The sequence below is a fragment of the Poecilia mexicana genome, unplaced genomic scaffold (assembly GCF_051168715.1).
Source record: "Poecilia mexicana isolate PSO_F unplaced genomic scaffold, ASM5116871v1 scaffold_16, whole genome shotgun sequence".
Classification (NCBI taxonomy): Eukaryota; Metazoa; Chordata; class Actinopteri; order Cyprinodontiformes; family Poeciliidae; genus Poecilia; species Poecilia mexicana.
Window position 1 is genome coordinate 23,562,729 of NW_028263385.1, and position 23,033 is coordinate 23,585,761.

The 23,033-nt window shown below is 37.0% G+C and overlaps 1 protein-coding gene across 1 annotated transcript in view; it reads right to left on the reverse strand.

Annotated features, from left to right (window-relative positions):
- The window catches only part of LOC106931503 (CUB and sushi domain-containing protein 3-like), a 219,087-nt gene that overhangs the window by 80,037 nt on the left and 116,017 nt on the right, over positions 1 to 23,033 (reverse strand). Inside the window, 9 exon segments of the mRNA XM_088014026.1 lie at positions 654 to 734; positions 1,234 to 1,379; positions 6,209 to 6,386; positions 7,323 to 7,511; positions 9,004 to 9,213; positions 10,122 to 10,238; positions 11,735 to 11,804; positions 12,972 to 13,090; positions 21,747 to 21,851. Of these exon segments, the coding sequence (XP_087870152.1) occupies positions 654 to 734; positions 1,234 to 1,379; positions 6,209 to 6,386; positions 7,323 to 7,511; positions 9,004 to 9,213; positions 10,122 to 10,238; positions 11,735 to 11,804; positions 12,972 to 13,090; positions 21,747 to 21,851 (1,215 nt within the window).

Sequence of the window (23,033 nt, forward strand, 5' to 3'; positions counted from 1 at the left end):
GTAATCAACTGCACATTTCCTAATGAAGATTGACATCCTCTAGAACTTAAGGCACTTCATTAAATTACGCAGCCGCACACTTGCACACCAGCGCACGCTAAAAATGAAAACTACACACAAATTCAAAGGCTCAAAGTAAGTCAGCCACTGGCCACATGACTTCCACTTCACTTTACTAATTACTTCTGAGCACTGAAAACACAAACAGCTTATAAGTACATCTAATTAGCCCTGCCTTCAAACTAATATTTTAATGCATGAAGCATGAATAGATGGGAACACTTACAAGGATGAGCAGAGTGAAGGAGACACAGACACCCAAGATAGAAAAAGATGGTGGAGGCTACAATAAATACCTGCCTGGGTTCATTAATGTGGATAAATGCATTTGGTCTAATACACATGCAGAGCAGAAAGGTTTCAGATCATCAACAATATTAAAAAAGACACCATAAAAAAAACATTTAAACTGCAAGAAAAAGTCAAAATTCTTCATCTAAATTATTTTTAGATGAAGAGGATTTCATATGCGTGTATGCCTGCTCGTTCTGTCCTGTGTCGGCTGTCCATGCAGATGCACCTTTGTCAAGTGAAAACTGATTCTATTACACATTGTCCCAGCCTGTAAACGAGCAAAATAAAATGAGACAAACCTATTTCAAACTCGTCATCATCGGTTAGGATAGTGGCGTTGGCGATGGGAGGGGGTGGCTGACAAGTTCTCAGCTGGTAAGCTGTTGGAGAGAGAACAAACAGTGAACTCTGCAACAAGAGTGTATGCACTAAAAAACAAGAGGGAGAGAGAAGCATATAGAGACAGACAGCGTAAGCACATTTTCTATTTGGCCTCACACATCTTTTCTCTTCCATTATACCGAAAGCTGATTAGATCATAAATTGCTGCCTATCACTGTTCATAATCATCAAAAACTATAACTAATTTAGCAGGGATGGGGTGCATTTTATTATTAATCAACTTCCCTTCAAAAGACGCTTTCATATTGCAGACAAAAACAGACATAAGGAGTCATCCATCATTTATCACCATACATAACTGGAAGAAATACAATAAAAAGAATGACAAGGCCAAAAGAAAAAGGGAAATTAAGAAATTTTACATATAAGAGAAGAATGAGCAATCAGCTTCTGCTCACTCCAATATGGGGAATATTAAGGATCAAATGAATAAACTCAAAGAAACGTGTTCTCTGCTGGTATCAAAGGGAAAGTTACCATAATAATGGAGCTCGAAGAAGCCGCTGGTGCTGAAGTCGCTGTGAAACTTGATAAGGACCTGATTAGCTGTGGTGGACACACCTTCCTGCAATGATGTGCCACTGAACTGGCCGATTTGAGGTGAAGTTTGGTCGGGTCCGTCCCTGATATGGAGATACGGATAGGTTAGGAATGGCGGATGGAGGGCAAGAGCAGAGATGATTTCTGAATAAATAGTAGCTGGGATCAAAGAGCAGGTCTATTTATCCCCGAGCGGGCTTGTCGAATCAGCAGACTCCCAACAGTTTGAGAAAAAGTTTCACAAACAGAAGTTTGCTATAGGTTGCTCATAGAGGGAAAAGCAATAAAATGCCCCCACATGCCTTTCAGCCATGATGCATACTGATGAAGAAAAAAAAAAAAACATCAACTGAACTTTTTTTTTTTTTTTTTTTAGAAAATTTAAATAAATATGGTATTGGGCACCTAAAAGTGGAAAGGTTTGATCATTCAAAAATAAATAAATCATTATTAATGACTTATAATAGGATATGAATAGAGCAATTTAAAATTGACATCAAGAAGTTATCCAAAGAAAAAAAAAACTTGTAATGATGTCTACGGTTTCTAATTCAAGCCATGCTATTTGTGTCAAAATCAAATTATTTCTTTAATATTCTCTACCCAGTTTTACAGCAACTCCCTTCTCCACACACACACAAACAGCAGTGCTTCACCTCTGCGCCTCATAAAACGGATTAATGACTTTTTAAGATGGGAAAAATATACATTTGTTTGGTGCATCAATACTTGGATTTTTTTTTATCCTTCATTGATTCACAATAATGTGTGTAAACTTTGATGATAATGGAAGCTTTCACTTGCACATAAACTAGACTTTCATACTAGCTCACACCAGATTTCCTAGCATAACTATAATGTATAAAACAAAATGTAAGGTCTATTAAAGCCACTGAAACAGTTAAACCATTGCATGACTGTGGGGTAAAAAAGAAAAGAAGATTGGCAGGCTGATTAATGCTCACAGGAATGTACTCTTGTGTGAAATTGTTTAAATATACAGAGCCTTGCAAAAAAATGTTCATACCTGCTAGGCCTTTTCACACCATCACATGACAACCAAAAAGTTTAGTCCATTTCATCCACTTCATCATTTTGAAGTGGATGAAAATAACGCATGGTTTTCAATATTCTTTCACAGATAAAGTATGGCATGCACTTATATACACTCCCTATGAGTCATTACTTACAGGCTTTCTTTTATGATATCCCTGCTCATCAGTGTATGAATGTGAGCATGAATGACTGAATGTGAAGCTCTTTCAGGTCCTCTGGACTTGATAAAGCGCCATCAATACGAGTACAGCCCATTTAAAATTTACAATCAGTTCCATCCACCTCTCAGTTCAGGTGAATGTGGTTGCAGTCGGACCATACTTTCTATTTTAGATGATGGATTATAAAATTTCTTTGAGATGTTTAAAACTTGACACTATTTTTTAAATAGAGCATGTTTTTTAACATGCTCTATTAAGCTGCTTTAAACTTCTCCATGTCTTTATCACTGACCTGTGCGGTGTTTTACTTAGTCTTCACAACACTCTCAAACAACAGGACACTGCTTACTAAATAGATTACTTCAGATGTCTATTGGTTAGACTGTATTGTAAGGTGTCAAAGTGAAGGGGATGAATAGATATTTACACTTCTTTTTTAAGTTAAACAAAACTCTAACAAGATAGTGAAATTTGATGTTATAAAATGAAAAAACAAGGCAGCGTAGATGATGCTCCAAAATCTGCTTAAGATCAAAATGATGTTTTGAGCCAAATGATAGCAAGTTCCAAAACGCAACATTGAAAATGAAGTCAGGTGTGACGGTCAAAATGTGAATTTTTAGAAACCGGCAGAGTTCACAGAAGCCAATTTTTCTGGCACTGAATTTAGAGTAAGGTGCTTCAGTACTCTTTCTGAAAATAACTACTCAAGGAAACACAGACGTTTAATTAGGGTGCCTCTGGGGTTCTTTCCAAAGGGGTCACCTCAGGCAAGTCAGACAGAGGAAACCTGAGGTAAACCCCTAATTATGTATTCTGTTGGTAAACAGATCACAAGATCACCAAGGTAGAGAGAAGTAATACAGAGACAGGTTTTACAAGGTCATACAAAAGTTTCTCTCTGAAAGAAACAACTAAGATCTGCTCCATAACTTCCCAAAACACCCTCCCTAAAAAAATAAAAATAAAAGAATCAATCAATCTCTATTTGCTTTTTACACTGTTAAAGAGTTTTGCTAATTAGTTGTATCGGCAAATATATTTGTGTCAAAGTCGCAACAAAGGTCCAAATTAACAACAAAACAGTGTCTGCAATTCCAAATGAATAGCTGAATGAATGGGTGGATTGCTTTGGGGTAATAAGAGACCTTGCCATTAGCAGTGAAGCCATTTGTAAGGGATGCATTAGCTGCTGATTCCAAAACACAGAATCACCTCTACTAATGAGACGAGGAGGAGTGGAGGGGTGGCATCTTTAACCCCCGTTAGACAGTGAATTAAGAACAACTCAGAGGTGATTTCTTTATTTCACAACAGACACAGAAATTCAAATGGGAAGAAAATACTATTCTAAAAGCTCAGTAGGGAAAGAGATTTCATTACTGGCTCTTTCAGGGGACTTTAGCCATCATCAGCAAAATGATGTACACAAATTACTGTTCTTGTATGTATGTGTGCCTTTAATATCTTATGTACTTAAAAAAATAAAAAGCTTATGTCAGTTTCATTTCAGAGTCATCAGCAAAATTGGAGGCTGTAGTCGAGCAAGAAAATGAAATGTTGCCGTCAGGGGACAGATTATTTATGCAGCCTTTCATTTAAAACCAGTAGCACCAGTAGTTATTCTCTTCATATAGTATGAATGGTGACCTCAGTGCTGTGAGGCATTTTTTTATTCTTTATCACCCAGGGGGACAGCTCCATAACTGCCTGAGGCTTACGACTCATCAGACAGGCTACAAGGGAGGTAAAGGAAGAAGGGCAGAGCGAGTGGAAGGCAGCTGGTAAAGCGACAGAGGGAAGGTAGCATTGCTTACCGCTGGACAGCTGTCTGTTATCAGCAGAAGTTTCTACAAACCAACAAACATCCCAAGAGGCTCCAACCAGACGTTTTTGTGCTGATGCACATTTCTGTCTTTTAGAGCAACACTCACTGGGATGTCCACTGCTAAGCAGAAGTTCTGTGAGTTTGATGAGACAAGGGAACTCGGGCTCCCTTTGGTTTCTTTCGGTTAATCACATTCTCTGTGACAATATATTTTGCTCTTGGGGAGGGAAAACAGGGGAGGGAAAAAAATGAGGCCACCAATGTCAAGCAGGGTCAAAATCTTTGAATGGTTGTTGGCTCAATTAATCGCAGTGTCACAGCACAAGCTGTGAGCACAACATGTCCAAGTGGCCTCTGGCCTTAGCACTTTGTCAGCTGTTGGATCCCTTCTGTGCAACTTCAGTTTGCATCGCGACAGAAACATGAATTGCAAGCGAATGTCTAAGTTCCAGCTTCGTCTTAAAACTTTTATTTAAAGTAATGGTTAAAACAAAGTAAAAACATTTTAAATTGTATGGCATTTTAGATAGTTTATTGTTACAAATGTCATGGCACAGCATTTTCAAAAGGTTTGGTTTTAAAACAAAAAAAAAAACGATTACACAATACATAATTTACTGAGATACGAGGGAAGGTAACTCGTTAAGTGATATCAGTTTTCTCCAGCTGTATGGACAACAGAATGATAAACTAATTCCCCTTCCCCACGTGTTGCTATGCACTGCCAGTGCTGAATGTCAGTACAAAATATAACCATGGTGTGGAAATTAAAGGAGAGTAACTCATCTATCATGACACTTTGGACTTTGAGTTTTGTCACTTTGATTTTCACTGTGTGTTTTGTGTTCTTACTAATTTCAGTGTTTATTATAATGCATTTCATTAAAATAAAAATAACACGTCTGTGTTGTGTGGTCTTACATAGTTGACATTGAAAAAGGATAGTTTGCTTTCATAATGACTGTTTATACTACAACCATAGAACGACTTTGACATTGTTCAACTCTCTAAGACCAATAGGGATAAATTATTTAATTTTTTAAGTTTATTTGATATGAACAGACACACAAAAAAGGACAATCTGAATAAAACCGTAGTGCCCTGTTTATTTCCTTTTAGTGCAAGAAGGTTAAAAGAAACCTGTTGTCTGTGTGGAATGATGCATATAAATTTTTGTATCACCAACATCAACCTTACTTGCCGTGTTGACCAACGCTCCTATATTCAATCACATTTCAGGAAATTGTACAAAATGCAGATGAAGGTTAAAAGAGTTGTGTAAACAGAAATTGCATATCTGTTTATATCGCAGACATATTCGTTCTTACCAATATGACCGAACATTAAACCAGACAAATATGAAAACATCAGAGAATACAAGTTCTCTACGGCTTCTGTACAAACGGAGGTTAAGGTCAAACAAATGTCGAAAGGGGAGTAGAAACAATTTTCACTGCAGATTATACAACCTGGTAGCACCGGAAGTGTGGCTTTAAAACAGTGATGGTATCAGTATGCAGAATCAGAACATGCTTCCAGAGGAAATGAAACTCCCCTTTTGACAGTGTTGACGCATACCTATCAACAAAACCATGAGTGATGGACTACATCTATAACATTCAGAACATGGCAAACCTAAGCAGTGAAAAACGAGCTTTCTCACCTTCAAGAGGACTCAATTTCAAAGAAATGTGGGAGATAAAAACTTTAACCAGCATTGTAAAATTTTTATTCGACTCCTAAACAGTGCTAGTGCATCGGAAAGACTAGCTGCCTTTAACTGTAAGGCTCACAGAAAACAAATGTTTTGTGTGAGCCACAGCATGACAATGAACAAATTTAAACTAAAGGAGGAACTGGAACTCACCAAACTGTGATGTAGTCATAAATGGGCTCTGTATTGATAACAGAGAAATTTATGTAGATTCCGTATCCTGGAGGGACTCTGACAGTCCACATGCAGTCCTGGAAGTGTGGGTACTCGGCAGGGTGTCCAGGGGAGTAAATCGTACCATTCAAGGATGTTATATTCCCACCACAGAGAGCTGCGGGGAGGGGAGGTAGATAAAGATGATCGATAAAAAAATAGAAAGTCACTCTTTTCCTTCAGTTGTAAAACCTGCTTTTATGTCCGTATTGTCCATAACTGTTGATAAAAATAAGCCATAATAACGTGGTTTGAGACAACAGAGAGGGAATGTCCCAATCGGATGTCACTGACAACTTGATAACCCCAAATAACTTTGAAAATAAAACCTTCTCTGACATGATCTAAGCTAAAAAATACTGCCCAAAGAACTGAAAAGAAAATGCATGGCTATGAAAGGAGCAAAGCAAAAGCTGCAGATGTTAAGAACTGAGATTGATTGATATTCACCTGAACGGTTCCTCATTGCTTCGCTTAACTGATGATAGATATTTGGGCACCCCAGAGTGACATCTGAGTAGACTTTTTGAGATTTACAATGTACCCAGGCATTTTTCAGCTTTTGTTGTAAAGGATTTGCAAATGCTCCACAAATCACTATAATGTGCTGTCGTTTATTTTTTAGCAAAGGGCTGGTATTTTTGGTGAGTCAGATGCTTTTATCTCCCAGAATAAAGAATATGACTACAAGCAGTCATAGGAACCCCTTATTTATTTATTTTTTTTAAAGAATCACTTCAAGGATATTTCTGTTGTAGGTCTTTATGACAGGATGACACATGCTCCCATTTCAGTCCCTTTTTGAAGATGTTATATAATTTTCTCAGATTATTTCATATTTAACCACAAAGTTTGAAGCTGCCAGACTAAAGGTTACTCACAAAAACACATTTTTAATTCAGAATAAAGCTGCATTAATTTGGAGATCATGCTTTCAGAGACTGATACAGTAAACCGAGAAGATGCAGTGCTGCTTCTTTAAAGTTGTTTCTGTAGATGAAATTCACCAACAGCAAGACACAAATGCAGCTTGAAAGTCACAGCAGGGCCTCACCTTCACAGCGAGGTATGGGGTGATTCCAGTTTCTGCTGACTCCATGCAAACACGTGAGGGAGGCCTCTCCAATCAGAGTGTAACCTGGCAGACACTCAAAGGAAATGGTCATGCCCACGCTGTAGTCCTGACCGATCACTATGCCATTGCGAAATGGACGTGGGTCGGGGCATCGCTGCAGCTCATATGCTGTAGGTACAATTCCAAGAAGGTGTTAGTGGGCAAATTTTTATACACGGCATAACGTGCAGTGAACTGCATAGCTCTTGAACTTTTATGCATTGATCACATTGCCACCGCAAATTTCAATGTATTTTAATTGTATTTTTGGGAGAAGTGCATAGCTGCGAAGTGGATATATGTGCACAAAATAAATGCCATAATGTACCAAGCTTTAAACTCAAGTGGGTGCAGTTCAATCCATTATCAAAAGTGGAACAAGTAGGACACGACTGCAAAACTACCAAAGCAGGGCTGTACACCTAAACAGACTGGCTAGGCAAGTGCATTAGTCAGAGAACCACCCAAAAGGCTCACAAAATTTCAGAAGGAGAAGCAATTATTGGTGATGCACCCCATAAATTTAGCCTTTTCGGGAAAATGGTGAGTAGAAAATCATTGTTTAAAGTCATAAGAATTTGTGTTTAAAGTTTTCTACAGCACAAGTAAGAAATGTAGTAGGGAGATGGGAAAATGTGCTCTGGTCATCTAGCAAAATTAAACTTTTCAGACTGCCATACATCTAATATCCTCCTGACTACCAGTAGTTCATTTTTGTCCTCTGCAGAGGACATTTCTAAACTTGAATATCTCCCACACCCTGCATTCTACTGAATTAATTCCTTTTGGTATCTAGAGAGGACACTTAGGGCTTTTCAATGATACCACATTTGAAGGGGTGGGACTTTTGTACACATCTTTTTCTAATTCATAAAAATGGCGTTCATCAGTAATAACACATTTTATGGGAAGAGACAAAGTAAGTGCATAAGTATTCTAATTACCTTACAAAGACTGTGGGATTAAAAAAAAAAAAAACGTGATTGGACAATATTTTTGTACCTGGTAGTCAGGAGAATATGGCATGTGTGGAGGAAAACTGCACATATTACACCATACCCACTGTGAATCATCATAATGTGGAATGCTGATCTTGATAACCACACCTGACTTTTTAGATTTTTAATTTTAAATACATTTTAAATTACTGTGCATTGCTTATGTGTTGGTCTGTTACATAAACGCCCCCAAAAATGTGAAGACTGAACTTTTAATGCAACAAATTGGGAAAAAAAAACTTTACTTTTCCAAGAGACTATACACAGTACAAGCACATTTATTGTACTTTATGAATGTCAAATAACATGACTGAGCTGATTGTTTTAAAAACCTTAGTAAAACTTAAAGATACAAAGTAGAATATCACGGACAACAATTTTTTTCCATCAAAGATTTTCTTTGAAATAAGAATAATCATTAGACATCTGAAAGTTTAAATTTCAAGAACATAAACTTTATGGCTTAGAAGACATCCATGGTGAATCAAAGTTCTTCATTTTTGTCACCCTTTTGTCATCCTGCCCTTTCAGGTCCATCTAAATGACAGCTTTTTACCCTTCTTCCACTTCACCTGCTGATATTACAAAAACCAATTTCAACAAAACCAATCTTTGGTTCTTACCCTGGTAGACAATGTGGAAACCAGGCTTGTTCTGGGAATAGTCACTATGAAAGAAGAGTGTGGTCTCGTGCGTGGTGCTAAAGAGAGAATTGGGCACCACAGGGCCACTGAATCGATCTATCACTGTCCCTGTCTCCAGAGTCCCACTGCGCACCTCCAAATAGTCATGAACAGGCTCTGTGGAGAAGTTCAGAAACTGCAGGTGGATCCCTAAATTGCAAAAAAGAGGAAGTTAAAGTCAAAATGAAGGATTGTGGATTAACATCTTCTGACATATTAGTTCAGATTTCATGAGTAAATCTTGGAAACGCTTTGTGGCTGAACTTAGACAGTATGGAAAATTGTTTGCATGCAAATATCAGTGACACAGTGATTACATCACACCATTAGAAAGACAATTTCAAGTGTTATCAGCTGATTTCTGTTCAGTAGAAGAACAATAAATGTCATCTCACAGCACTACTGAAAGGTTTTCTCTCTCACTCTAATCTTTCAAACAAGGTAAAGTTTCAATTATGAAAAGCTTGTTCTTTAAATAGTAATTTCCTACCCTAATCCACGCATCAATGCTTTTCTTTGAGACTCTGACCAGGCATTAAGGGCTTATTATATTCCATCCATTCATCAAATCTGTCATGTCACATTCAAATTATAACCTGACTGTTACAAGAATCTAAAAAAAGTAACTTTCAGCAGCAAGAGTGGTGAGCAACTTGGTACAGAAAATCCCAATTTTGACAATAAAACAGTTGAACATCTAGCAGAAGAGATCTAAAACAGCTTTTTAAGTATTAGATTAATAAGCAGGGGTCGCTGGGAATACAACAAAGAAAATTACAAAGACATATTCATTTAAATTTCTAGGTTAAGTAGACACATATGTATTTATTCTGTCAGTAAATGAGCTAAAGTTTGACTGTTACTTCCACAGTTTAGCACAATCATGAGTGGTTCCGTTTACTTGTTTTTAGCACAATAAAAAAGGGAAAAGACAAGAGAGAAGCATAAACAAAACAAAGAAAATAGGCACAAACAACATAAGGACTAGCACAAAAAAAACAACAGAAAAGGAGGTAGAGGAAGGAAAACAGGAGGGGGATAGTGGGCGGGTTACAGACCGAAGCCAATGGGGAGTTGAACTCTCCAGGTGCAGTCCAGGCTGCTCTGGTAATTCCCTGGAAAGCCTGGACTGAGAATGACGCCGCTGAAGTCTGTCATGGAGCCTCCGCACTGGGCTGAGGGAGACCAACCGAAGAGAAAGAACGTGTCACTTTTCCTCAGAGCGTCTCAAAGGGAAAACAAAGAAAAACAACGACTAGGGAGCTAAATATGCATCAAAGGCAAAGAGCATATCTCCTTAATGTTTGGGTGTGTGTGTGTAAATTCCTTTTCACGCATTACTGCTCAGGACTTGTACAAAAAAGGGATGTGGGTGGGCCAGCTGTGTAAAAACAAAAAAGAAAAATGGTTTTGTGTTAATTGTGCATTTCTTCTACTGGGGCTACGTCTCTTCTGGACTAAATAGAAGCTGCTCCATAAGGCCGTTCATGCAAACATGCTTGGGCCCTATCCTTGTTTGATGGGGCTTTAAATTGTAATAAATGAATTTAACAATATTCAACACACCAACACTGTTTTGCTCAGGAGTGAATGTGATTACTCTATGCTCTCTCCGGGCTCTTTTGACTGCGTTGGAGAACACTTTAGCTTGCTGTGAAGGTTACAGTCATCTCTCTCTCTCACTCTACCAAGCCTTACACAAACAGCAAGGTGAATATAATTTTATTAGCTGCCTGCTAAATCATTTTCCTGTATTGCTGATGTTTTTAAAGGATTTAAGAGCCAAGGCAAGAGGAGCAAAAAACTAATATAGTGGGAAAAAAAATGTGTTTTGGTAGTGGGGGCATCCTGCTTGACCTACTTGTGTTTTGTGAAATGGAAGTAAAGGGAAAAGGAGAGGAGAGGCACTTTTAAGGATGCTGTACTGTTTGTGCAGGGGCACGCAAACGCTTTGATGTGGGCTCATAAGCAACAAAATGAATACTGATCCCGGGGTGTTTGAGTGAGTTTATGTGCATTAAACAACAAAGGAGTTAAACCAACAAGTGAACGTGTGCAGCTAGGAACATGGCTGTCAACAGCAAAGCTGGGATTTATGACTTTGCTTAACTCTGAAGACCAGAGGCAGAGAATATTTACACGAGGAACGCAGTGTACGCGCTGGCACTGTAGTTAGTCACTGGATTCAGCCATTGGTAGAGTACATGTACAATGGTGGGCAGAAACACTGGGGTGTTAAAAGAGAATATGCAGTGCTGCCTTGGTAATCTTTAATCTCCATCATGGTGGCAGCCGACATCAAAGGAAGTGTCAGGGCGACAACAGAGTCTCAACGGGGAGATCAGAATTCAAGCAAAGTCCTATTGATTCTCAACTCAAGTGGAAAGCAGAGCATCTACCCTCTAAATCAACAGCACACAAACATCATCCCTAACAATAAAATTACTGCATGGTTTTATACAAAAAAAGCCCACTTTTCTTTTTTTTTAGGACATTGATTTAATGTTTCATTGTATATGACGGGAGGGGTGAGTTAAGTGTTAACGAGCCAGCAAGAAACAATGAGTGGAAAAATATGAAAAAAACAAGTCAGGGTCTGTTTGCTGCGGTAAACCCACATTTGAACTTCATTAAAATCCTGTGCATAATAATATATAGAAGGAAACATTACCTATACACAGAGGTACGGGGTAATTCCATCTCCTGACAGGGCCAGGCATGCAGGTAATATAGGCATTACCCTGTTAAAAAAAAAAAAAAAAACATTTAGAAACTACTCTAAAAATGTCCACTAATACAAAACAGGACACAGCAGAAAGTCCTAAGTAATCCTAAGCAAGATTTAGAATTGGCCAACGTAAATCACTGTTTTTCAGTTTTTCATGAGCTGCAGCAGGCATGTTTGTATTTGTTTGCTTTAGCATGACATTTATTAACAATATCAGATATCATTGCTGTAATACACAAGTAGATTTCCATAGAATTGGTGCCAAAGTGTTACATATATAGCTTATTCAAGTTTTGATGCTGGTGCCACTGTTTCTTTGTAAAGATAGCCGCAAAAATCCATTGAGATTAAGATATTTATGCCATGTCAAATGGCATAAATGGATAGTGGTTAACTAAAATACAAGAGGCAGCTTTAACTGTAAAAGAATGGTGAAATAGCCCATCCTAATAGAAAAGAGGTAACCTACTCAAGTTTACTGTTCAGCAGTGATATTTTCTTGTTTTAAATACATTTACATGGTACATTTTCTAGAAAAAAAAGTGTTCTTACATTACCAATATTATACCTAAAGGTGTTTTTTCCCCAAAGAATAGATGCATTCTTTTAAAACAACACAACTCATCTCAAAAGATTCGGCTATTGTAGTGCTCCATTTTCAAGAATGTCCTCAAGTCTATTTCTAGTTCAGACACTCAGTCTGAAGATGTGTGTAAGAAGTTGCTGGCTGGCCCAGAGAGAATGTGAAATAAGGTGAATGGCCGAGCCAGGAAGAGAAAAATCAGTGTGGGATTAGTAAGGCGACTGCTCTCACAATCCATTGCCTGTGGCCTTGGACAGTTCCACAGCTCAAAACGTTTCGACTATAATGTGTCTGCTAAAAAAGGATGGGGAAAAGGTTAAAGCCGCTCTGTATCATGCACACATTCACACATTAAACTCTGACATTTTGGAGGGAAAACATGAAAGCAAAGTAGAGCATTAGAAATAAGGTTGCATGCATACGGCAAATTAAAGGATAGTTACTTATTCATCCACATTTCTAAACCAACATGGATGTTTTCCGGAGCACTGCCTAAAGTGACTCATCCTTGGGGGCTCTTTTTTAAAATTACTACTTTATATAATTCATCCACCATGTATCGAAGAAACAACAATCTGAATGAATGATTTCACCTACCTGCAAAGAAAAGCCTTGGTCACACTGGAAGGAGACCATGTCGCCCACAGTGTAGCGATCCCCCACTTTTTGGCCGTTACTGGGAGGCGCCGGCTCTGGGCACGAATCCAAACCTATTGCTTATGACAGAGTCACAACACACAAGTGTGGACAGCGATCATTCTTCTGCATCACATAGGACAACACAAATTAAACAGAAAGTTGATCAGCTTAGTCCATTGTAAATGTCACCGAAATATTTAGGGTGTAACTAATCTGTTTCCATCCATGGAGACAACAGGGTTCATTAAAATCAAATGTACTTATAATTGAGCAACAATTAAGCCTCGTTTCTTTATCCTTCTCATTACAGCAGTGGTACCATTTAGAAAGCAGGGGAAAGCATAAAGCCATTCTTTGTGCATGTAATCACAAAGTCTAGCCAAATGTGATCTGAGCAATCAGAGCGAAATTACAAAGAGATCTCTGAAGTAATGCTTGACAGAAGCTTTAAGCTGGATTTGAACAAAATGATTACAGTGTCACTTCCCAGGTACAGAAGTGACTTATTAAGTGTTCTTTTGGCTTAAAAGCAATGGTTATGATTTAGGTCACATAAGTGTGGGACGTTTTAGGTAAATTAAACCTACATTTGCTGTTACACAGACAGAGAATCAGAAACACAGATTTGCATTCAACCTTTCTAAAATTGCTACCTTATAATGCTTCAGATGAGATTACTTTTTAGCATTTTTATTATTCCTACATTGGTAATTCTATTTCCATTTGAATGACTCATGTTCCATTAAAATAGGCACACATTAGAGATGCACAAAGAAATCAGTCAGTGACCAAAATAGGAAGGAAAGGGATCTTTTCCTGTCAGTGAATGAACAATACATAAGAGCTGCCAACAAAAACACTCTCTGGTGCAGTAGTTGTGACAAAGTAAAGAACATCAACTATGATGATCGTTTACTATAAAGACATGTCAAATATTCTAAAGGAGATCAAAATGCTTACACAATGTTGCTCTACTTTAATTTATTTTTAAAGTGTGGAAGTCTAGATATTATGGAATATGTAGGATTAAGACATTTTGGAGTTAATGTATCGGTCTACATTCTGCAGGTAATTCACAGACAGGTTGCTTCAGCAATAGTAACCACTCGAGCCTCTAAGTTAAAACAACAAAAACAGTTGAAAATTGTAACTTTTATAATTTTATGTTTGTTAATTAAACAAACATAACTTATATAGCATTTAAATTGTTTAATTGCAGCTCTATTGAATATACTCATCTCTTTTATGCACACAGTGGGGTACCACTTCTGGCTCAAATATATAGGAAACAGTGATGGATTATCACAGAAATGCTCATATAAGGACATCTCAATCATTGCAATAATTTATTGAGTGGTTTAATAATCCAACAACAGTAAAATGTGGTTTTTCTCATCTCAAATATCAACTTGGACATAGCTGATGTTGATTTTGATCGGATGCATCAAAAAAAAAAATCTTGTGATATAGTGCACTTGGGCATTTTGATATATATATATATATATATATATATATATATATATATATATATATATATATAAAAGAAAAAGAAAAAAACGAACTTAAAATTCATCTTGTACAGCTGTAAATCAGGTACAATTTATTTTTATTTGGTTTAGTTTTATAAATAATAATGTCCCATAAACTGTATAATTTGCAAAGTTCTGCAACCAAAACATTGTTGTGACTGTCAACATTTTATTACTAATGCATAAATGTTTTCAATTTATTCTGAAAGTAAAAGAAAACATGATGACAAATGAAAACTGGACTAAATTTTGCTAACAACACAGGAACAACATTGTTCTATTGTTCTGTTTGCAGGAACTAGCAACAGATGTACATACCATTGAAGGGCATTAAAATGCACATGATTGTACACTCTCATTCAAACCCACTCAGAGTGTCAACAAGTCCAAATGGATGGATGTCTGTAAACACGGGAGCAAATATAGCCATACAATATTCAGAACAGAAAGGTAACTCATCAGAGCGGAAAATAGCTCAAGTGATGACTCCACTCAACACCTAGGGGAAGTTAGAATATTTGTGTGGGAGGTGATGGTAACCTAAAGAGGCACAGAGCATTGAGGTCCATGAAAGCATCCCCATGCAATAATTCAGTAAAAGAAGAGCTGCTGCAAATGAACAATGTGGATTCTTTCAACTTAGGATTCACATAAGACTATTACACATTATCAAGGAGATTTGGTTTTGCAAGTCACAAAACTGTGAAATTGCTGTCATAGTATGAGGCAGCCAAGAAGCAAGTGTAACATCAAAGTACAAAGCTGCTATAAATTAAACAGTTCAATGTAATTACCATATGTCCACACTGCACGGAACAGACAGTGGTTCGTTTTGCACTGTACTGTAAAAGAGGCAAACTGTTTCATAAAGCAGCACATTATGTTTTACTCCAACAGCAAAGGCAACGGTGAAATGTGTTTGCGAGATAATGCTGGGATTTTCTTTCTGTGCTTTAAATAATGAAACACTGAACCTGAATGTGTTCCGTTTATTAGAAATCAACTAAGGAATCCTGTAAGACCTACTCACATTGTCTGGAGGCTTTTAACAAAACCCCGGCTGCAGTAAAGCACTTCCCTTTCAGCACTCATTTCCGTAATTTGGCATTTAACTGCAGGAGCACCGTTTAAACCGCTGTTTAAGTTAGGAACAAGTGTCCGCCAACATATGGCAAAAGTTCCAATGAAACTGGGTGTATCCTTTGGCAAATACCTTTACATTGTTGCAGGAACAGACTCCCTGCTGTCAGAAAGTTGACGTGTCCCTGCATGAGCTGCCCTGTTTGGACCGAGTCCCGTCCTTGTTATACACAATTGGTATTTAAACAGGAAGGCTTGCCAACTGTATTTACCTAATTAATTCTGAACCATGTGTGTCACGAAAACTGCAGCCATGCCAAAGGAGAATACGGCATAAAAAACGAGTTTATCGGTTTTTGTTTTCACTTGGTTCTTGTTTTTGCTTTCACAAATTTACTAAGCCTACATAAATCTAACATTTACATTAACCGCTTAAAATGTATCATACCAGGGAAGATAATAAGAACTGTTTGGCATTCAAAATAAGAAGCTGGAGGCGGCATGCAAAAAAAAAAAAAAGGAAAAAAAAAATCAAACCTAAGAAGATCTACCAGGTACACAAGAAAGCGAAGACTTTGCAAACATAGGTTTTTACGCTGAGGAAAGAAAATTAATTAAAGCATTACAGCAAATATTACGACAGACTGAATGTTCATAAACATGGAGGCGAATATAACTCAAGTTAAATATATTTAAAATACAGTTTGAGCTGCTATTAAACACAAGGGCTAAGATAACGCAGCTTACAAGGCAAGTTTCTTTCTCAACTGCGTCAAAATTCAATAAAATTTGAATCGGAGCAACAATGCTAACATTGTCATATTTTAATAATTCACTATTCTCAAATATATCTAACTTTATAATTAGAGGAGTACTGATATCGTACATATGGTCATAATATAGCACAAATTGGAAATAAAATGAGTCTGATTTTTAAATTATATTAATACATTAATATTATGTATTAATGATGGAGACAAAGCATCACTTTCTTCAACTCTTAGTCATATGAGCTTCTTTTGTTGATCCTCCATTATTCAAGGAGATTGATACCTTCTGTCTATTTAATTACTGATTAATTCTAGTTATTGATTTTATTTCTTAGGTTCTACAGTCAGCTTTCATTGGCATGATGACTAATAGACAAGCTATTATAGTTTCAAAAATTGGTTTTAATATAGTTTTAGAAAGAAATAGAATATTATAGTAAACAAGGCATAAAGAAGTCCTGAGAATGTTTAATAATGATCATAGTACTATCGATAATATCTATCACAAGATAGTTGTATCTAAAAAAAGCTTAAGAAAATCAGTTCTGGAATCCCGCTTGGATGTAAAACCAATGAATAAAATCAAGAACTAATACAAACAAAGCCTTAATGAAGGTGGCCCTAACAGATATGTTAAAATAAATACAAAAGAAAACCTTTAAATTATGGCTATACGGCACAATGCATTATCCATTTGGATCCATTTTGAGAACATACCTCTTTGATTTTGCACTAGATTGGACTAAGGAAGCCTCAACATTTAATTCAATCAGAAAATGAACAGGTTCTGTTAGGAAATTGGAGAGTTCTTATGGGATGAATCAGAAACTTGGCATGCTCAAAATTTCAATAGGGAGTTTGTAGTGGTTTAATATTGAGGTGGCAGTCTATGATGATCCCAAGTGCGTGATGAAGAAGCCTGGAAGAACTAACTATGCAAAGTAGGCCTCCAAGGCAAGAGAGAAGCATGGACACCATCAAACGACACGTGGACTCAGCTTTAATAGCTTCTGGGAGCGAAGGGGGTTGGGAGTTTTTCCAAGTTGTTCTTGCAAATGCTAAATGTATTTGTCATGTTGTAGAAAACAAAAAAGCCCTGGCGTCATATTTAGAAATAAGGAATGGAAAGGATGAGGGGAAAAGGGAAGTGAGTAGCGGCTCATAAGGTTTATAGTATACTTTTATAATTGTCACAACACAGTTTATTAAAAACACTTTCAGAGCTCCAGAGCCTCAGGATACAATTATTGTGTAGATGACAAACTTGGAAGCACTCCATAAAAAAACAAACAAAAAAACACCCTGACCTGCATTCTGTCCCTGTGATAAGATGATAGAAATACTGATGGTGATTCCTTCTACAAACATCCAATCCTTCTCCTTAAGATCGAGTCAGATTTCCATTTAAACAGGGGAGCAATCCATATTCTAAAAATAGAAATCATCCCAGGATGATACTTATGACATATGAATAAAATGTCCTAGAAAGGAGCAGATGCATTTCTTTCTGATCACAAAGAGCTAAGATTACTTTGAAACTGAAGTGTGGTTTTTCTTTTAATTTTATTTTTGTTGTTACAAATTTGCTTAGATTCGGCATGTTCAGACAGTCATGGAGGTCCTGGAGACCATGGGGTGGTCTAATCTAGTGTGAAGGGGGCCTTAGGAATGGTGGTTTAAATGCTCTACATCTAAGATGTGGCAATGGGCAATAGACATGGTTTCTGTGACTGGCCTCACTGGAATTCAGCAATTACACAAAGGGGATTTTATTTATTTTTTTAAACAGATGGTCTTCTGGTTGGGTCCGAGCCATTCCATGTAGTCATTTTCATTTTCTTGCTTTTATGCTTAGTATTTGGAGCACTATAATGTTTCAAAGTAGGGTGTGTAAAAACCTTTAAACCCATTTAATCCCACATTTTTCCCAGATATGAACATATTAAAATCAGATGTCATTGATAGCCCTTTGAACTAATCAAGGGGAAATAATTTTAAAAATTGTGGAAAAATATATGAAAAAGTGTTTTTTATGATCTGTTACAATTGTGATGAATTGATATGGGGTTCTTATACTAAAATGAGCTAAAAGTGTTTTTTTCCAAATAGACATGATCATAATATGTGAACATTGTTTCTTTATTGGAATATATCTTGCCACAGCATTACTTTAGTGCAACATTTGCTCTGTAAAGTACAAATTTGACTATCGATATATTCTAAACCAAGTGCTTGAGTGTTTATGGATAATTATATTGAACTTCAGTCAGTTGTAGTGTCATCACAGTAACATAGATCATAAAGATAACATCTACAGTAGAGGCTTTCATTTATATTTCTGAAAATTATGAACATTTGTCACACTGTCATACAGTAACACTCAATAGACTTAGTCCAGGAGTCTCCAACTCCAGCCAGTGATAAAATAATGTAGAAGGAAACAACTAAGTAAATATCAGTAAGGTGTAAGTAATTTAGAACGGTTCTGTTGGTCAAATACATATTTGTGCCATATGTGTCTCAATTATTACAATTGTAAAATTGTTTATGTGCTATTGAATGTTACTACTTCTATTGGCCATAAGACAGTGGGTAGCACCATCTGACTGCTTCATATCACACTGCTTTGGTTTGTTGTCAATCCTTAGAAATGTCAAGATTTCTGCAACAATGACCAATGTGAAAACAAGCCATAATGTGCAGCAACATATTTGACAAAAGCACAGTGAATCAGTGTCAGTATGTTAAAATGCCAAACACCACAGAGTTTTTGACTGTCTGTCAGAGAACTGAAACAGAGTCATGATTCCAGGGGCAGGAGGAAATCTAAAACAGAATTTATAAAAAGGTAAAGAATCAAGCTGATGCAATGGTCCCATCACAGTCCAAACCTTAACGTGATTAAAACGCTGTGGTGGGGCTTGACAGCTCAGTGCAGATGAATGTCAGTGAGCTTCAAAGAGCTTAATAAATGTTGAATAGAGGTTTATGTCAGAATTTCTCCACATGAGTGCAAGAGAATGACAAGGTCATATGGCTGATAATCACTGAAAGCTACAGCAGCTAAAAGTGTACAAAAGTTACTCCTAACTTTTGTGTATTTGTGCATTTGTGTATTTGGATGTAAATATTGTATAATGAAACATACATAATAAAAAGGTCATGTTTACTTTACATTAGTGCATGGTTACATACAGAGGGGGAGAAAACACAATATGTATGTACCACACAGTGCTTCTTTATCTTTGCAATAATGTAGATATATGAATCTAAAATATTGACAATCGTGTCTTTGACTCATTGGAATCATTTTAAATAAGCTGCTGTCTTTAAATAATTTATTTAATACATTTCACAAACATATGTTACAAGTCTATTTTTAGTTCTGCTTGCAGGTGCAGTTGCCAAATGACTAATTCCAAAACATCAATCCCAACAGACTATTTCTGAAGGCAATTCAATTAAAGTTGTTTTTCTTTTATTTAAAAGTCCCTTCCAAACGACAAAGCCTGTTATTTTTTTATTTCTCGTGTGATTTAGTGAGACAATATTATTGTTTAGTTCATGTCAGATCAGTGATCCAGATCCCTGATCCTCAAGATAAATTATGCATCATGTTTTAGATGTTGTCATTAGCAGGACCTGCTGATGGTTTAGTGAAATCACTTGGATCACGTGTCCTGGAGCAGAGACGCAACTACAACATGCAGGAGAGTATGCCCTCTGGGACACCGTTAGATATCCGTTGTCATTTTAGTAATTAAGATTATAACAACATGGAAACCTCTCTAATTATGTCTTCTTTTGATATTCAAGACTTTTTCAATAAACCCCAGATCTCTTACTTCATAAACTCTCTTCCCCTGTGCTTCCTCAGAGCATCAACTCGCAGTCACAAAAGATCCAAAAGCTAAAGCTATTTTAAGTGATAAATGTAGCCATTGACAGAGAAATTTATGGCTCTGGGCTCAGTCCAAAAGTCCAAATAATTCAATTCTTTATTCTCTGGGGTATATTTTCTCCCTGATACAAATTAAGCATCGACAGACACAAATATCATTTTGGACACACATTTATGTCACTGAGTTGAAGAAATATTTATGGAAACAAAGTCACTTTCCAAGAGGCTCAAGTTATCTGAAAACATGCACCTGAACAAGCACAGTGAAGGGAAAAAGAGGAGATACCAATTTTCATGTCAGTATGAAAATGAATTCAAATTTCACAATAAAAATAAATTCAAGGTCCTTGCACATATGTTGCAGCAACTTTAAATGTAAAATCGCACAAAGAAAGCTCACAGAGAAACATGTCACCGAAATGATTCTCAACCACCGATGCTGTGAGGAAGAAGGAGAAGAGGTAGACACCTGCTACCAAATATCCCCCAGGAATACCAAAGATGAACGGATTGGCATATGCTGGTGATGAAGTTATTCTTAACAGTGGTGTGTCGCTGAGGGACTTCTCTCACCGACAATAAGGGCAGATTCAGTGATGATGTGTCATCACACCAGCAGTAAATTTGTGGAATCTGTTAAGCTGAACTGAGATCAGCTGTTGTGTGAGCAGGAGTGTTAGGAGGAAAGTCCCATTATGTCATTCTGGTATTCGTTATTTCAACACCACAAACCTCTGTAAGTCTTTTTTTTTTTTTTTTTTTGTTGGGTATGATTTTTGAACTGCTGTCCATTTACATCACTGCTAGTAGTTGACTTTTACGTCACAATGACATATTTTAAATGTACCTTGTTAACAAAAAAATCTCATAGGACCATAAATTGCAGAAGCAGATAAAGAAAAAATCCATCTGAGGAATACACAAGGGAAAGAAAAGCACTTAGTATGTCGATAACAGTGGACTGTTTTATTAAGAATCACCCTTATTCTCATTTGCACAAATTTTTGACTTGAGGGGATGCAGTAAATGAGTCACTCCACAGGGACCAGCCACACTCTTTAAATGTTAGTACACAAAGCTCCTTTTGGAAAAAAAAAAAAAGCCTCCGAGTGAATACCCCACTGAGAGATGAGCAAATTCAGGTCGTAAATGAAAAGGGATGTGAGTCCAGTAACTTGAGGCTATGCACGAATTTGAAAGCAAAAGCACTGGAGAATGCCAGGCTGGAACAGAAAAAAACGCAGACACAGAGACTGGAAATTAAACTATACAGAGGGTAAAAAATATATACTCTCCGTTCTATTTCCTAGCTCATAATTTTTCTATCAACGACTCACTGTGCCTTCTAGACCAGCAGCATCACTTTTGTGTTTTAGCCCTGAGCAGCAGCTGCAACGTACAGCAGGGGAACAAAGACAAAGTGACAAACAAGCAGACATGTCATCTCTCATACCTGTGTATTCCAAGTGGAAACCAGCAGCAGATACACTGATGTCAGACTGGAAGGTCAAGTACAGGTTGTTGGAGGTACTGTTCAGCAGTTGGGGGATTGTTGTGCCTGTATTATAAAATAAGAGGATGCATTTACACTCAACCAAAACCAAAAAAGGGTTTTGCACAGTATTATTAGCACAATTTCAGAGTGAGAACAGCAAACAAAAAGTTTATGCCTAGGACTTCCAATGTAGAATGTAACTTCACTACATCTGCATGGAGTGGAGGCCATGTTGGATGCTATCCTCAGGGCTATGTGGTGATTTCTGACTTTTCCAGGCAGGTTACATGTTAGTTGATATCAAATTGCAAATGGGTCACAAGACACACATTTTAACATTTCAATATTTTTTTTACCTTTTGTACAAAATCACAGTTTAAGATTCGTGAAGTTTTTGATGAAGTTTCACCATAACTGCACCACCCATTCTACTGTTCAGCTGGACTCAAATAATCTAAGTTTTTTGTTCAATTATTCCTCACCCATTTCACAAATTATTTACTGATAAAGGTGCCACACCTTAATGTAGTGTGACTTTTAAATAACATTCTAATGGATTTTAGACTTCATGCTTCAGAAGCAAAAACATCTAAATTTTCCTTGTTTGTATATTTTAGTGATATAATAAAGTGAATCCATGTCATTGTTCAAAGTTACCATTTTAAAAGAATCCAACACCAGCCTACCTCTGGTAAGGATCACATTTCCTTCCAAGTCATTTGAGCACACCACATTTTGACTGTAAAACATTTTAAATGAAATCCTGAAACCCCAAAATGGCAAACCATTTTCAATTACGACAGACAATTATGGAGATTTGGCATCTCTGATCTCAGGGACATCTTTTTCAATTTCAGCTGCACGTCTGTAACTTTGCCAGCAGATTTTGACATCCAGCGTAATGACAATAATGCTCATTGGTTTAGGCCAGGCTAAAACTGATTCCTGGCAATCTATAACGCTTTAACCTTTTCACTCTGCACATCTGCTCTGCCTTGCTGGAGCTATACAAGAGAGCTATTTTACTATTCAAAGAGCTTTGTTCTAAATGAAATATTCACCTCTTGAAAATTTTGACAACTCATCTCTTAAAATGGATATTGCAGCAGAAGTCATTATGCTGCACCAGTCCCTCCTATAGTATGATTTAGCATCTAAAATGATGGGATAGCCTGCTTCTTGTTGGTTACCATGTGGTAAGTGCACAATTTTCATCAATGCGTGCCCAGTGACAATGCTACATTT